We start from the raw sequence: 16,675 nt of genomic DNA, 5'->3' as shown, positions 1-16,675 counted from the left end.
AAGATGCAAATGAAACACAAATTTCAGCCAAATTACTTCAGGCTGTGTGTAGTATGTGCGCTTCCCAAGGGGGATCGCACACGAGTAGTTGCAAGGAAGTTAGTCCAGGCCACGGGGGTTTAGGTTTGTGCGACGCAACCTTCTTACTCGGCTAACCTTCTTCGTTAGTGTAGCAAATAAACACAACCATACGGGGAGCTGCGGGTCCCGAAGTTACCAACTCCCTGGGAAAAATGTTTGCCTACCCGTCCCTCCAACTCGTCCTTCCCAAAGTGGAGAGGGACACAAGACCACATGCAACCGAAAAGCAAAAACTCCAAAAATAACCGGATGCCACCATCATGCGGTGTACCGCACCGAGCGAGCAATGTTTGGCAACCACTTGTTTTACCGTTGTGTTCGTACGGTGAGGATTCTTCGCTCTTCATTTTCTGCCCTTGCATCCTGTTTTTCTCCCGTTTTGGGTCCTACTGTCCCGCACACGAGAATAAACCTCGAGAGTCAATTGTGTTAGGAGTCGCCGTTTTGCACAACGGTCAATTGAAACCGGGTACCCATGCACACATACACAAAGAAGCAACGCTTAAACATTGTGTGCCTCCTGCTCACTGCAAGAGAATGTGGTTTTTTTAATTCAGAATGTATCCTTCTTCTCCGTGGAAGCCACAAAAAAAAAACAAAAGGAGGACCCCAAGTGTGTCCCCGAACCAAAAAAAAAAGCCACTCACCCAACATTGCATGGGAAGAAAAGTCGGCCCGGCAGCAAAACCGCTACATGGTTCTTATGTTCACAACATATGGTACATTACAGACACATTGTTCGGTCGGTTTGCGGTGCTCGACGCAAAAGCGTGGAGTGAAAGAGAGCGAGAAGTTAATTTTTAAATGATATGGAAATAATTTATGAGACATCATCTGCGTCTTAATTCGAAAGGAGTCGAGGGGCAACAGCGCACTGGAAATAATAAATCTACGGCTCCATATCAGATCAGGCCATGGGCAGAGGTTTTGATGGGTAGGTTCAATAACAATAAGCTTGTGTTTTTTTAAACTTTTTTTTTGTTTTAAGTAAGCTTATCGTGCATTATTCACCCAAGCAGAATATGTATTTATGCTTATAAAGCACGCAAAATTCACATCGTTGTAGAGCCGGTTTCGGGGAACTGCTGAAACTGATACAAAAGTTCCGAGAATGTACCGTTTGGAAAAACAACAACTTGAGTATAATCTAAACATGCCAGCTCTGAAAAGCCCCAAAATAGACATTAACCTTCATGGGCGGTGACGTCATTGGCTACCGCAAGAGACGGTGGCTCATTCGCCAGCATCCACAGCCCGTCCGGTAATTTATTCCACTCAAACTAACCCAACAAAAGCATCCATCAGCTTCTGTGGACTTTTCTTTTCCAATGCACGTCCTGACTTTTGAGGGTCTTCAGCTCCGCACGATTAATCGTGGTTCGATTTTTATTAGGACACAGTTTACACTTGCAATAAAAACAAAAACTCCAAACTTCCAAGCTCCAATATGAACAGACAGACCTGGTTCCCTTCCATTTGTACAGTCTGTCTGTCAGTCTGTCACACGCATGTCACACCATTTCCGGCATTAGGATTTTTTCCCTTTTGCGGTCTCTCCCTCTCTTCTTATCACCACCATCGACACACGCCAACCGCGATCTTGGCACTTGGCTTCGATGCTCGCGCTCGATGCTGGGTGCTGGGGAGAGCCTTCTTCTGGCGTCAGATAAGTGCTCGATCCGTAATTCTGCGATAGAGATAAGCGGCGTCACATCCATCCCCACACCACCTAGAACCCAGAAGCCCTGCGCTCACGGACCAAAACCACCAGCCACCGGGGATGGAGCGCCGGCCGGATGCTTTCAAAACATTATTGTAAAATTTTACCGCATTGCGGTTGTTGTGACGGTCGATGGATTTTCTCTCCTTTTCACATCCTCCCTTGGGAGGGGGGTAGGAAAAAGAGGAAAAGCTGCTGTGGTGCCGCGTGCCGCGTTCTGATCTGCTCGTTTCTGTGTTCACAGTGTTTGTGCGTCACTTTCGGAAAAAGCGGAAAAGCCAGCGTGCGATTTGCACCACTTCAGCCCCTGGTCTGATGTTCGCAGTTAAGTTATCGGCATCAGGCCGTCGGACGACACGGTCGTACGGAGAAAGTGGTGGTGGCCTCCCGTCACCCCTACCTCGCCATCGGCCGAAGGAGCGGGATGTCATTTTGAGCCGCGAGCTGCTGTGGGCTGCCTCTGCCCTGAAAGCTTCCATTTCAAATCCCCCTGAGTCACGTCTATCGAGCCCTTAGGTTTCGGCGCGGCTTTTTCACATCATACGCGTGTTCGGGTGTGCCACTGCGCTCTCCTTTATTCTGTCCACGTTTCTACCCCCATGCTGAGCTCTTTCTCTCACTTCCAACCGAAGATTTGTTCCATCTCTCATTCTGCGAAGAACACGCAGCACGGCTGCCAGAATGTCTCGTACTGTGCAGTGGAGATTCTAACCCCGCAGCAACAACAACAATAACACCAAAAAAACCTATTAATCTTCGCTCATTTGCTAGCTGTCAATCAATGCGGTTGATGATGACTGCCTCTACCCGTACCTCAAGAAGCAAGTGAAAATTGCGCGCCCCGTCCCCTTCTAATGCCAGTGGGAAGGGAGCAAATTTCGCCAAGGACACCAATGAGCACGCGCTCGCATCCACTGTCCAGGACGATGAGCTTGATGGGCAATTTTATTTCACCGCATTCGGTTTCGCGCGCGCCTGCTGGACAATCCTACTGGCGGTGGAAAGGATCCGAAAACAGGATGGAGCCGGTTGATGCTGTGTGAAAGTTTTTTGTTCCCCCACGCCGACATCCCATAGGCCCAATTAAGCGCTGGCCGTACGTCAGAGCTCCGGGAGCAAATGACTATCGCTAGCGTCAATCTAGCGGAATGGAGACGCCTGTTTCCATATCAGCGGTTCGGGATCTTAGCACCGCAGCAAATGCCCGCAGTCACAAAAAACGAACAGAAGAAGGTCAACTAGGACAAAAAGGGAACAAAACCTTGGCTAAACGGTTAAACGGGCACAGCAGTTGCAAATGATAAGCGGACACGCTGTGTCGCGTCGCTGGTCCAAGAAAATTGAACAACGACGCCCTCTATTAGCTGCTCAACACACTCGGGCACACGGATATGTTACCCAAAACGGGGCCACTTTTCTGCTAAAGGAATGGCAAATTGAAATTATCATCAATATGCAAATGCAACCCAGCTCATCTTTTGTGTCACTTTTTTTGGTTTCTTGCTCGTTTTAGCACAAATGATGCTCTAGCTACCGCTCCACCTAATCCCATTTCACAACCACATAGATTCTCCATAAGCTTCATTCATCTGCCAATCGAGCAATATTCCTGCCGACGCGTTCGTGCGCCAAGCTTCTTAACCGAGTTGGTCCATCATATTGCCGTTTGGCTGGGCGATTGACACTAAATAAACACGCACGCACAACCCTAGCGCTGGCCAAATCAGAATGCCACGATTATGGAAATTAGACGGAGGCACACACAACAACAACGACAAAAAACCCGTCCAGTTTTGCGTGTGCGGTGATCGTTATTTAATGTTGCAGATTTAAAGTTTTTAGACTCTAGCGCGACGATGGAAAAACGGAAATGGAACCTGAGCAGACTTAGTGAAGTTTGCGTTGTGGGATAAGATAAAGTTATTCAAGTGCAAATTCAGTTGGCCAAGCAAGGCTTGTACCTTGAACTTTGGAGATGTGGCTAATCTTTTAAAAGCTTAGCTTAGACTAAAAGCAACTATATTGTGTTGTATCCGGGAGAAGTGAAGAGATGTTTCACTTGTATTTTAAAAACTCTTTTTTCTTCTTTGACTCAACAACCGTTGTCGGTCAGGTCAAGGCCTGCCTGTACCAATTGTGGGCTTGGCTTTCAGTGACTAATAGATTTCCCCCCATAGCAGGCTAGTCAGTCCTACGTATGGCGGCACGGTCCATTTGGGGATTGAACCCATGACGGGCATGTTGTTAAGTCGTACGAGTTGACGACTGTACTACGAGACCGGCTTAAACTATTAGGGCAGTAAAATAATGACATTGGTTCTTAAAAGAAATGTCATAAAACTGTTATTTTTCATTATAATATAGTTAGGCAAATAATAAGGCGATACTTGAACTAATGTACCAGAAAGTAAACCTTTTTAATGTTCCAGGCCACTTCTGAATGATTCCAGTTATGGATGAACTTTCTCCGACCTTTTCTTTATCGACAAACATAGACGTTCCATCATCAAATCCTATTTACAGTGGTATTTTCACTTTACCCCACATAAACCCATCCTCCGTCTCGTTTATTCTCTCTCCTACACACACATGGTCGAACATCATTTTTCACCCGTAAATCTAGATACTTCAAAGCTCATCGACTTTTTCTCCCTCATAAAATCCTATCGATCCAGTACGATCGGGATGCACACATCCCCATCCCACGTAAAATCCGAAAAAACACACACTCACACATGGGAAATCCTCTCCGACACCCTTGTGTACGGGGATGGGTGCGATTTTGTTCCTACCCCCTAGCCACCCATCTTGCTAAAGCCTACGCAATAGCGCAACACCATTTACGGAGTGAGAGAAAGCGAATGGAAGGATTTTCCAGCCACAACAACACTGTGCCCCGTAGCCAGGCTGGCCCATACGTTTCTGGGGATTTCGCCGCATTCACGCCGGCGGCCGTCCGAGGAGAAGAAAATAAATTTCAGATCATTATCACGGTCAGTGGAGGATAGCGCGGCGCCTTACAACTTTCCATACCGTGCTTGAATCCATTGCAGAAAATAAAGCCACAGTTCAGCTCCATACATCACCGACCGGGTGAGTGGAGGCCACTGAGAGCTCTTCGTTTCCGGGAAACGGGAAGTTGGGAAAATGCTGTTCTTCCAGCTGCCGATTTTACCGACAAATACACACACATACACACGGACACATTGCTTCCACAAAAACCACCCGAGTTGACGGTGACGATGAGCGCCGAGATGCCAGGATGGTGTGAATTATTCATCAGAATTCGGATGAATCGGAAAAGCTTTTCGCAATCGTTTATGATACACTTCCGGAGCGCTGGGAAGTACGGCGTACGTTGCAAACCATGCGCCCACCACTACCATCAAACGGCGGAGACACTTTAAAGCCATCGTTCCCGAAAGGATTGAATGGGTTTAAAGCGCAAAATGGAATACGAAATTTTGCAACGCCCGCAAACAATTCGGAATCGGAAGCCATACGCTTGTGTTGAGGAATAAAAATAAAACGATTGTTCCATTTTTAAACAACGCAGTGCCAGCTTTCCCAAATGTTTAACGCATACTTTTTCACCTCCAATATAGTTAACAACACCGAACGTTCACTTAAAACTCTTCAGGTACTCAAACAACGACGACCTTATCTAAGGATTTCCTGCAAGCAGCTCATTGACTGTAGAAAAAAGGCCCATCCCGCTCTAAATCAACCACCATTTTCCGCCAGCTGCTACGAAGCCGAGGCAAATGCTTTCCAAAGCCATAATTCTATTACCACCAGGGCCCCTCTGCCATGCAGCCCGAAACGCCTCGACAACCTCCGAGATAACCGAGCCTCGAGCTCATTATGCGCGTGAGTAAACGAGCAGCTCGCGCGCGTGTACCTACAAAATCACAACGATTTGTTGCCAATGGTAGCATAATTTGCGCTCAAAAGCCTTGCTCCGCAGGCCACCATCGCTGGCCCTTTCCCCGGCGAAATACGCACACTCTATCGATATTTCCCTGCGGCAGGCAGCGTGGCATTTTCTTTGCCCGTCGCGTGTCTTAAAGCGTCGCGCCCTAGAAGGATCACGACCTCTAGTGGTGCGTGTGCTTCCGCGTGTCTACCGCGTGCTCTAAGAGGTATGCCGCTCTAGTAATAATGTCCCACAACCGTTGCCATCGAATGATGCCCCTGCCGCGCAGAGGAGAACAAGACAATGTCGAAATTGAATTCAAGAGTAGGATGAAAATTTATGTCACCGTGTACTTCAGCAGCACAGTAACGTACATCCACACACAAACACATATGCGCTTTCCTATAGAAGCGGATACAAGTGGGGAAATGTTCGATCGTGAAATTCATCTACGGTAGAAGTGTGCGTTTCAATGTGTGCCAGTTTCTAAGGATGAGGTCGTATTCTTTTGAAACTTCCCTTGGAGGGACATTTTTGCCCCACTGCTATCTTCCGTTCCCAGTGTGAATTTCCCTCCGCAAGCATAACCCCGAGCAATTCGAAGCAATATAAGCGCCAGCATACAAGGCCATGACCGTATGTACGCGTGTGTATGTGTGTGTGTGTGTGAGGGGAAGATCTTGAATAAAATCTTCGCATAAAAGATTTCGAGACAAGATATTCCACCTCCGATACTATCTTCAGGCACCCGCTTCCCGGCTGCTCCGCCGGCTGCCAAGCGCAAATGTCGACGTTGATTCAAGACGAAACCATGTCCATGTGACTTTTTGCAAACGATCTTAAGAGAAGCCCACCCGAGTGGTGTGGGATAAACTCTTTCCTCCCATTCCATTTCATTCTTTCCACGCTTTTTGTGTGTGTCTGCGTGTACCGCATCGGGCCACCGTCAGCACTTTTCTGTTAGTTCGCTTTTGTGTGTGCCCCGTTTTGTGTGAGCCCCGCACATCGTGAAAACTGTTTCGTCTTTGCAATCCCCTCCCCCTCCCCTGCAGTCAATGCAGTGACGCCTTTTATCGTTTGGAAATGGTGTGAGAAAACTAGAACATTGCGACACACTGCTTCACCAAGAGTCATCCACCGAACGGATGCGCTCCGGTGCCATGGCGTCTGACCTGATCGCAGGGGAAACCAAAGGACATAAAGAGAGAGAGAGAGAGAGAGAGAGAGAGAGAGAGAGAGAGGACGGACGAGTGTTTGAGCCCATTTGCTGCCAGCTTCTTGCTGGCTTGCTTCTTTGATCCTTTGAAGCCCTGGAACCTTCTCGGTTGAAACTGCTCGAAGCACAGACACACACAGTCACGCAAAAACACACGTTCTCACAGCTACTTGGAAATTGGCTACGAGCTCCAACGCAGTCTGCAGCAGAAGCAATAGGCAGTGTGCCACTGGGTAGAGCTGAAAATCTGCAACTGCACCGTAACACAATGCAGGCGATGTTCAGTGCGAAAAGAGGGGTTTTTTACACATTTCCACAGACACACAGGCTCACAATGCCGCAAGGGAGGTAAACGCGGAAAACAAGGGACACACAAACGAGGCAACCCTGCACCACAAAAGCTTTTGCACCGACCGAACATCAAAGGGCGAGCGAGTTCGGAATGGGAAAAGGATATTTAATAAAATAGTTTTATTTGATTTTAATCAAGAATTATTGCGCTTCGACCTGCAGCCTTTTCTCGTCCGATGCTGCATCCGGCTGCATGGGAAAACCTCCCCAAACCAAACGGAAGCTGGCAGCCCCTTAAATGCTCCGGTCTCCGGCTGGCAAATGGAATACTGAAAAGGACAGCGCTACAAACTGTCCCGGACCGGGAGCGCTTTCAATTTACCCATGACCGGTACCGACGCTCTAGGTGCAGGAGATGGCAAATCCTTCGGAATGGAAATCCAAATTGGAAAGTTGTAACGCTTCCTTTGGAAGATTCCAAACGTAATGATCAAAACGTAAGGAGACATCCCCCGGAGCATACAAACACACGGTAGCAAAGTTTGCCGAAGCTCTTACCTCGCTCGTTAAAGGTAAGTAAATTTTACGCAACCCCTCTCTGTGTACCTGTACAAAACACACTGAACACCCTGGAAGTTCCGGGAGCTTCGGCTCAAGTAGCGTCTGAATGGTACGGAGTGTGCTTAAGCTTTCTAGTGGTACACGTTACTTACCTGTTAGAATTGGTGTTAAAAGTCTTATCAACAGCGTTTGTAGATTCATTTTGGTATTCCTGGAAGAGAGAAAGAGAGGAGGTAATACATTAGTCACTGAAGCACTTGCTAAAGATATCCTACACCTAGACCATAATTCCTACACAAGTACTACTTCAGGATTAATCATTAAGAAACTGAGTCCTGGATCGGTTGAGGGGAAAAGAAGAACGAGCTGCGACGTCACGCTCACCATGGTTTCAATTTAATACGAATCCCGAACGGTTCGATAAACAAAAGTCTCAATTCCAGCAAACAAACCCCGGCAATCTTCATCAAAACTACCAGCAGTACCGGCAACGCAAAAGCACTAAGGTACATCAAAGCGTTTGCTGCGTCAAATCAATTGAAATCAGATCCCACCAGCGAGCGTTCTGGGAGGGGAAGTCGTACAGAAATTTGCACCCACCTACCCTTGGATTTCCTTCGATTTTCCCAACAAACAGTACCACGAAAACCAACGTGCTGTTCTACCCGAAAGCAATCACATTTACACGCGCCATTTTCCAGTCCACTTCTGTCTGTGTGTGTGAATGCGTGGTAGAAGAGAGAAAGTGCGCACACGAGGACCTGCAGGAACAGCTTAAACACTTGTGGTATTTCTTTGCGCGCACCGTTGCATGATTTGCTGCCCATGCAGGGCTAATCGCGCCAACATCAATGAAGTGCGAAGATAGCGATAGTGGTGCGCTATTGATTCGCGCACTAAATGCACATACAAACACACATGTATAAATACACCCGGCCCGTATAAACCATGGGTTAGCTACGTGTTTGACACGGAGAAGCACGGAACTGGCTGGAGCGATTGTGAAGATATTTCCACCACACAAACGCTGGGAATTCGATGCCGCTAGGTGTCATGCGGGTCAAAGTGGTACTAACTAGGGCAAAACCATTGCTGGCCCACGCGCACACACACACACACACACACACACACACACACACACACACACACACACACACACACACACACACACACACACACACACACACACACACACACACACACACACACACACACACACACACACACACACACACACACACACACACACACACACACACACACACACACACACTGATGATAGTGATTCGCCTCCTGCACCTTCTCCGGGAAGGTCATTCGGATCCAATTGAATCCAAGGAACCAGAAGCCGAGAGACGGAGAGAGCAAGATTGATTGTGTTTGAGCAAGAGCGAGAACAATCGGAATGGTTGAAGGAGACATAATTAAAATTAATTCAGCAGCAACCCTTATCAGCATGATTTAACAGTTAGAGCCGTCGGATCGAGAGCTGAGGTCAAGCAGGAAGGAAACGAAGAACCGACCCGACTCGTCCCACACATCCGTATGACATCATGTTTTCTTACACCACACCATCCGGACAATAGGGACAGCAGGGCTCCTTGGTTGGTATCCTGTGGCAATCGTGGCTGGCACTATATGTGTCTGTGTGTGGGTTTGGTAGAAGCAGAAGACAGATACGGTTATTATAACAGCCCTGCCCAATTAAGCCATAGTCTGTTGACCGGTCACTTGCAAATGGTCGGCATCGAATTGAGACTGCACCGCACCGCACCTAGGCCCTAGTTTCCTGGAATTGGGGTTGCAAGGCGTAATCCGTTGAGCGTGCATGCAACTGCATAAGCATTGCAAGATAATGAGCACACCTCTCTCTCTCTCACACACACACACACACCGTGCCGATATGCCGAACCGAGCGTTATGAATAATGGAAGGCAATCAGAACTATTTTTGTTACCTTCCTTCGCCCCATCCCATTTCCATTTCCAATGGCGATTGTTCTGAATACTATAGCTTATGGGCTGCAATCACGACATCCCAATTGTGTATGGGGAGGTCGGGAAGAATTCACCCGTCCGTGAACAAATAAAGCTCGTGCTGAGTGTTTGCAACATACAACTCAATTCGATCGTGGCCCTTCAACACTGATTTTAAGCAAAATGGAACGAAAACCTCAAACCGCAGCACTCGCTATTTGGGGCTTTTCTCGCCAACACATGAGCGCCGGTGGATGTATTTATGCAAACTGCCGAACTGAACGCTTTGTATGATGGGAAATTACTGTTCACAGCATTTGTCATACTTAGTTAACGCACGCAACGTATCTAATTCGAGCTGACTGGCCACTGCCGAGCAACTGGATACCCAGTTTAACCTAAGCAGGATAGGAGCGCTTCCCTACGAAACGCTCTTCCCAGCAGCGTGGCGAAGCTTGTGCAGAAATGCACGCCACGCTTGGCATAATATTATTCCGCTGGAAAAGTAAAACGACAGGCGTAAAATTAGCTAGCGAGAAGCGGCCCCCACCACCCAGGCACACACCACTACACACTAATAAGTGGACCATGTGCACCGCAAAGCAGAGTCTAACACGCTTGCTTACGCTCGGCAGGAGATGAACGCGAACGCACTAAGCCAGCAGCAGCAGCAGGGGAATATAAACAGTCGACGTCTTCTGTGTCGGAGCCAGGGGTATGTTGTCGTTGCCAGTGGGAGAGCTCAGTATATTCTTCGCCTTCATAATTTCTCTACTGTTCTTTTGTGCGTGTGCTGCTTTCTTATTTTCCTATTTTCAATTCACCTCACCTATCTGCACCCAGCGGCACGCCCGTTTTTTGCCTTCCAATTCGAAACGCGTGGCATTTTTCTTCCATACAACATCCTGCGTGCCTTCCAGTGCCACCTAGCGAGCGATAAGTACGGTCACGGAGTGAAAGAAAAGTAACGCAAACACACACACACACATACGCGCGCGCGCGCTCGAACACAGTACCATGAGTTCGCCTCCTCGAAGCGCATTGAGATGGAAAAAAAATGTATATCTTGGAAAATTCAGTCCAAGGAGGGTCGGTAGCTTCTAGCGCCCTAATATGTACCAAGGACAAAGCAGCGGTTGATTGCCGAAACACTCTCCCGCAAAGGAAAGGTACAAAACATGCGAAGCGAAGTACGCTTGTTTAAGTGATGCTTTAGATTGATAAGAATTATATCTAATTTGTTACGATTTTTTTTACTGTTCGGGCCCCGCTAATGTCTCTGGAACTTTCCTCTTGCTAGCTGTGTGAGCCGTTAAGGAAGTTCCTAAGCCCTTTTTGGCAGGGAGCCGTCACTCAGACCGAGCTCGGCCCTGGCCTACATTATCATCCCGCCACCAGCGAGGACTGCGGGAGATCCCGAAGAATTGTCAAAATTATTTTTGATAAATTCATTCCTATTATCTATTCACTTCAGCTTCCGTTTGTTTGCCCAGGCACCAACGGAAGTACGGAAGCTTCACCGCCTACCGAGCTTGTCTTCCAATTGGGAGTGAGCGAATGGCGAATGTTTCGAACACTTCCAAGGACATCGGATGGGATAATTTTATCTCGTCAGGGAGGCAACAATTCGGGCAAACAACACAGCGGCATGGAACGTGGAAGGAAAAAACGGGGCAACGCGAACACAGCACCAAAGATGTACACGGTACATGTCGGTGCTGTCTGGCCCGCCACATTGCCCCGCATTGCCGTGGCACTGTGGGTGTGTAAATGGTGAGCATTGCTTACCATAAATCATTTCCGGGAAAGCACACGCCTCCCGATACGCTAACGAGGAGTTAACGGCAAAGCAGAAAATCAACTTGCATGCCTCTCCAATCAGCGGCGAATGCGGACGTTGAGGACGGATATCCTTTCAGAGTTTTCGTTTTTCTTCATTTTTTTTTTTTTGCTGTTGTTAGTGGCTCCACCAAGGTCCCAGCGAGCGGATGAGCGATGGTTTTGCTGCGATGCTGTGCGGCAAAATTGATGAACTCGTGATTGGTGGTAATTAAGGTTGAAGGATATTTGGCCTAATCTGCACAATGGGTGTAAAAAAAACCCTGTATCTGTAACCGTGAGATGGCCAGAAGCCAGATAGCTTCTACAATTGATGAGAGACTGCGGTAAATCACACTCGTTCTCTTGTACAGTAACAAAAAGGTAGCCAGATAGATATGAATATTTTCTGGTTTTACATTTGCCGATGCCTTCTTGTACAATACTCGTGTCACAGGCTACGTATTCCAAATGCCAAGATTTAAAAAAAAGCAATATTTAAAAACTTGAACATTTTATTTCAATAATTTGAATAATTTTCAAATCCCACGCACATCAAAACCATTCAAAGCCATAATTTCTATTTCCATGAGTTGTTGTTGTCTTCTGTATAGACAACCTATTTCGTTAAAGCATTCGTTTAATTTACCTCCTTTCAAGCATTCACAACAACATGAATTGAGCTTAACTCTTTTTTATATGCTCTTGTTGTACAATTGATTATGTAGAATTCAAGATCCTCTTTCGCCTATTTCTATTGAACAACTTGTTGCAAAACAATTACTAGTTACTTTTACCATTTTGTTATCATTCCAATGATTATTCATTCATTAATTCACTTCCATTTTTATGTTATTTTACCTGTATCCTCAAACATTAAAGACTCAAAATGTTTAAACTAATTGCTATCTCTCTGTGTTGTCACGCTAAGTTTCTTCCCTGCGGTTTTGAAAATCTTGGTATTTTACCAATGACTTCACACAACACCAATGGTTTGATTTTGATCCGCTCGATGAGATGGAAAATATGTGAAAGAATATTCATGAGGGCACATCCACGTCGCAACACAAATCAACACAATCGAAATAAAACACTGACGCACGAAAGCCTTGCTGGAGATAAAAATTCAGTCTTTAATGACAAGGGAAGATACAAATGGACTTCTCCGTTGGTTTAACGACCTAACGCAGTCGCGTCAGATTTTTATAGGTTTTCTTAGCTTAAGCATGCAGCCGCCGCGCAGTCTAGGCTTCGTTCCTTGTCATTGTTGCGTGGTCGATCCCAACGATAGAAAAAGAGTTACCAAATTAAGGAAACTAATGAGGAATTTTCTACATGTTTCCTAAGTTCCATTTAATTAGTTGTAAAATACGCCTTGTTCTTATTGGACATTTTAACGCATTTTAATCACTAATGGACTTTTATACAAATATTTTCAATGCTTTTCGGCACAAAATCTCCTTTTCGAACTGTGCACTACTTACCTATCTAAAAATTCGATGTTTACAACCGGAAGAAGCAATATTGACTGTATCCTGACGATAGGTAAAACAAATTAACACACCCGATATACACAAACGCACGCACACAAACACACTTTCCGATGATACAGGGGACTTTCGACCCCCGTTTTCTTTATCCTTTTCAATTGATTCGTTCAGCAGAAACACACCAACCCACCGACACACACACACACTCACACACAACACACAGTTTAGGCCTCCCGGGACCAAGCAACTATCAACACACCGCACGGACGTTGCTATCGGGCATCCTCCTTCTGTAGGCAAATCATTTCACACTGCACCATCTCATGTCACTTCCACAAACGCACCGCACACGCAGATAAATGGGCTTTGGATGAGAATTTTCCACTGTTTCTTTCAGCACACGGCCTCCACAAGCACCTTTTCACACTGCCGCAAAAGCATTCCCCACGTAGTAGCCATTGAGGTGTCGTTCCTTCCTTCCGGGATGTGATAATGAAATTCGACACCTTTTGCTCCGGGAAAAAAATTATACACACATACACACTCACGCACACTCTACTATGGTACACTTTTATATGAGCCAGCTACCCATTAGCTATTGCTCCGTTGGTAGGCAGTGCTGCTGTTCCTCGCCATGTACCCGGGTCTGTGTGTCACCGGAGATGAAGTTGCGGTCGCTAGGGAATTTTCACTCACTTTCTACACTTAGCTAAACAATCCATCGCAGCAACAACCACCTATCGAAAGAAGGAATGGAAGGAATACAGAAATTAAGATGAAGATGTAGAAGCACTGAAGAGCTGAAGTGGAAGCTAAGGAGCTCATGTCATGGATATGAAGTTTCGCTAACTCCAGGGGGAAACTCCAAAAACAAACTAAATCACACGCTGAAAACGCACCCACTAACACACACCACGATATTGATAATACGACTAGCGAAATAAGTGGAAACAAAACACTATCGACAGTATTTCCAGCCTCCAGCTGTCAAACGCAGCAGCGGTTGTGTGTGCCAAACGAACCACCAGGCACCAGGGCATTCGAGTAGGCTGGGGCGGTAACTATGATGCGGCCGTGTTATAGCCAACACCGAACATCGCGGTTGGCGGTACCACACACCAACGGTTTGCCACGCACTGTCTTTCTGCTGTACGTCTCCTGCACAGCATCCTTCACTGTCCACCGAGTTCCTCCGAGAGCGAAAAATCCTAACCTCCTCCCAACGACGAACGTGGACGCTGCAGCGGAAGAGTGTGAGCTCCACCTCGCACCACTCTTCAGCAATACACACGCACACCGGACAGTTGGGTGGATGGGTTAGGATTTTTCCACCGGACCTACGGCACACACGATTTTTGTTCGTTCCGTTCTTCTCATTCTTTTTTTGTTGTTTTTGCATCACTGTCAACATTTTCGCACACTCACATGGTTGCTCATTCGCAGCCCGATTTTCTCATCACCGTTTTAGTTTTTCGTGGCCTGCATTTCCTCACGAAAAGGGGAGTTTTTCCTCTGTATTTGCGAAAAGCTCACACAAACCAGAAGAGAGAGAGAGACTGCACTCCAATCTATGCTCTCCAGCACGAGGTTCGGAGGACGAAAAGTGCCGTTCCGATCCGTGAGAACGAACCCAAACCCGAATCCTCCGTAAACACACGACACACGACGCGAACCTCGGAGAACTGCCCTCGGTTGGTTCGGGAAAAATTGGGATGCTGTTAGATTTTCCTCCGCAAAAAGGATTTTTCTCCCCCAGAAAACACACGCACACTGGCAAGCATCAATCGCACACACAGACTCAGACATTAACACATCACGATACGGGTTGGTACGGGACGAATAAGCAGTGATGTACGCACACACAGTAACTTGGCCACACGGTGGTATCCAAGCACGGTCAGGTTTTCCACCCTTGTTTTTGGTAATATTTTGATCTGAAGTAGAGAACACAATGTTCCTGATAGCAACGTTGAGACTTCTGCCAGCTTATTACTGATCGTCTTTTTTTCTGGAAAGCCTTAAGCCTCAATCTCCCCACGGATCTGGAACAGATGTCGGAAAACGGAACGTCGACTTTTTCGCTTCTGGCCTCGTGACCGCGTGGAGCAAAGGAAAAACACCTACCAACACAAACACGCACTCACACCATAGACACACACGCTCCCGCACGCACACAGAGCCTCGAAATATTGCGAAAAGGCCGACGAAAGGACACCGTTCGTAGCGAACAGGGAGGCTGTTTCGGATGACTTTTTTTTCCTTTTGCATAGTAGGCGGCTTGCTGGGATTTTGCCAGAGATAGTTTGTCCTTCCGTGTTATTGGCGTAGGCAGAGCTCTTGGTCCGGTTGCTAGGCACTGGCATCTTCAACATGGAATCATTGCGTTCTTCACATTCACTGTTTGGTTGAATTGCCTCTCGTTCGTTATATCCAGACAGTAGTTTCAGAAATGGAACAAATGAGAAAATAAAATAAACTCACACACAAACATTATACCACTGTACTACATGCATTCGTTTGCGCCAGCACCTGCAGCACGGCTGATGCACGGCCAGGGGCTTTTTGAAACACACCTGATCGTTTTAACTCCCCGTTCCTCCCATTATCCTTTTTTCGGTCGATCTTCCCTCGCTTCCGTCGCAAAAGGGACGCAAAATTCTTTCCTGTTCCTTTGCTTCTTCACGCACTCAACCCCTGGAGTTTCACCTATTTTATCGCTGTAGCACTTTAACCGTATTACCGAGGTCTCGGGTCACTTGGGATGAGTTGTCAGACACCCGAAAAGGTGAACCAAAGAAATAAAAAAAACGAAACCGAACCGAAAAGACTCCTCATATTATTCAGCGTTTCGTTTTGTGCTGCTGTTTTGCGTGGTCGTGCAGAGACCGTGGGCCGCAGACGGCCGATATATGGGGAGGCACACTTCGTCAACTCCACTGTCAACTGCGGGCCTCTGGTGAGTCACAAAAACATCAAGCACTGGTCACTTTTTTGTATCTTCCCTTCCTTCAACGTTTGGCGTCGTTTTATAGGCCAGAGAGCCTAAAAAACTAATTCGGTGGACTTTTTCTTTTACGGCTTTGAGATTCGCTTGCTTACATTTGCCGCAGCGCACACGCACTATTGGGACACATACGCACGTAGATGCACACAACACACACACGGGCACACACACACGTACTCACACACGCACACGTACTGCTTCGCGGCGAGAGGAATACAGAAGTGTGGGAAGCGTTTTCCCAGTTCCCGGGCGATTCTTCCACGACGACCAACCGTTCAGTTCCGAGATGAAGTTCTTACTAACTGCCCGACCACGGTCTCGGCGGAGATGGGCGAACTCTGCTCTGCCGATGCTGCCGACTGCGTTATGCTGCCGCGCGAGATGTCTCAATCTTCAGACACTGGGTGAGAGAGAGAGAGAGAGAGAGCGCGCGGAAGACACTCCGGAGAGCACTCAGCAGAGCGACCGCAAGTCGAACTCGCGAGGGCTTGCGCAATCGAGCCCTGCCCGATGTCTCACTACGCTTCTCATCGTGCGTTCCTTCGCTGTGCCCGGTGCGAGCATAGCAGCATAGCGCCGTATAACAGTCGATGGCTCACCAT

The 16,675-nt window shown here is 47.2% G+C and overlaps 1 protein-coding gene across 6 annotated transcripts in view; it reads right to left on the bottom strand.

The window, feature by feature from the left end:
• LOC120902015 (nephrin-like) overlaps positions 1 to 16,380 on the bottom strand; it is a 79,304-nt gene extending 62,924 nt beyond the window's left edge. For 3 of the 6 annotated variants that reach the window (XM_040310440.1, XM_040310445.1, XM_040310446.1), the window contains exons 1-3: positions 16,169 to 16,380; positions 13,064 to 13,806; positions 7,938 to 7,996 (exon numbers count right to left, since the gene is read on the bottom strand). In XM_040310440.1, coding sequence (XP_040166374.1) covers positions 7,938 to 7,986 — 49 coding nt within the window. In that variant the 5' untranslated portion in view covers positions 7,987 to 7,996; positions 13,064 to 13,806; positions 16,169 to 16,380. Of the gene's footprint in view, positions 1 to 7,937; positions 7,997 to 13,063; positions 13,807 to 13,968; positions 14,191 to 15,550; positions 15,570 to 16,168 lie in introns of those variants that run through there. The other 3 variants (XM_040310441.1, XM_040310444.1, XM_040310443.1) reach the window with 3 other exon arrangements.
• Positions 16,381 to 16,675: the final 295 nt, after the last annotated feature.

The sequence above is a fragment of the Anopheles arabiensis genome, chromosome 3, assembly GCF_016920715.1.
Source record: "Anopheles arabiensis isolate DONGOLA chromosome 3, AaraD3, whole genome shotgun sequence".
NCBI lineage: Eukaryota > Metazoa > Arthropoda > Insecta > Diptera > Culicidae > Anopheles > Anopheles arabiensis.
Note: the sequence above shows the minus strand (reverse complement) of the source record. Positions and strands in the feature narration are given on the sequence as shown.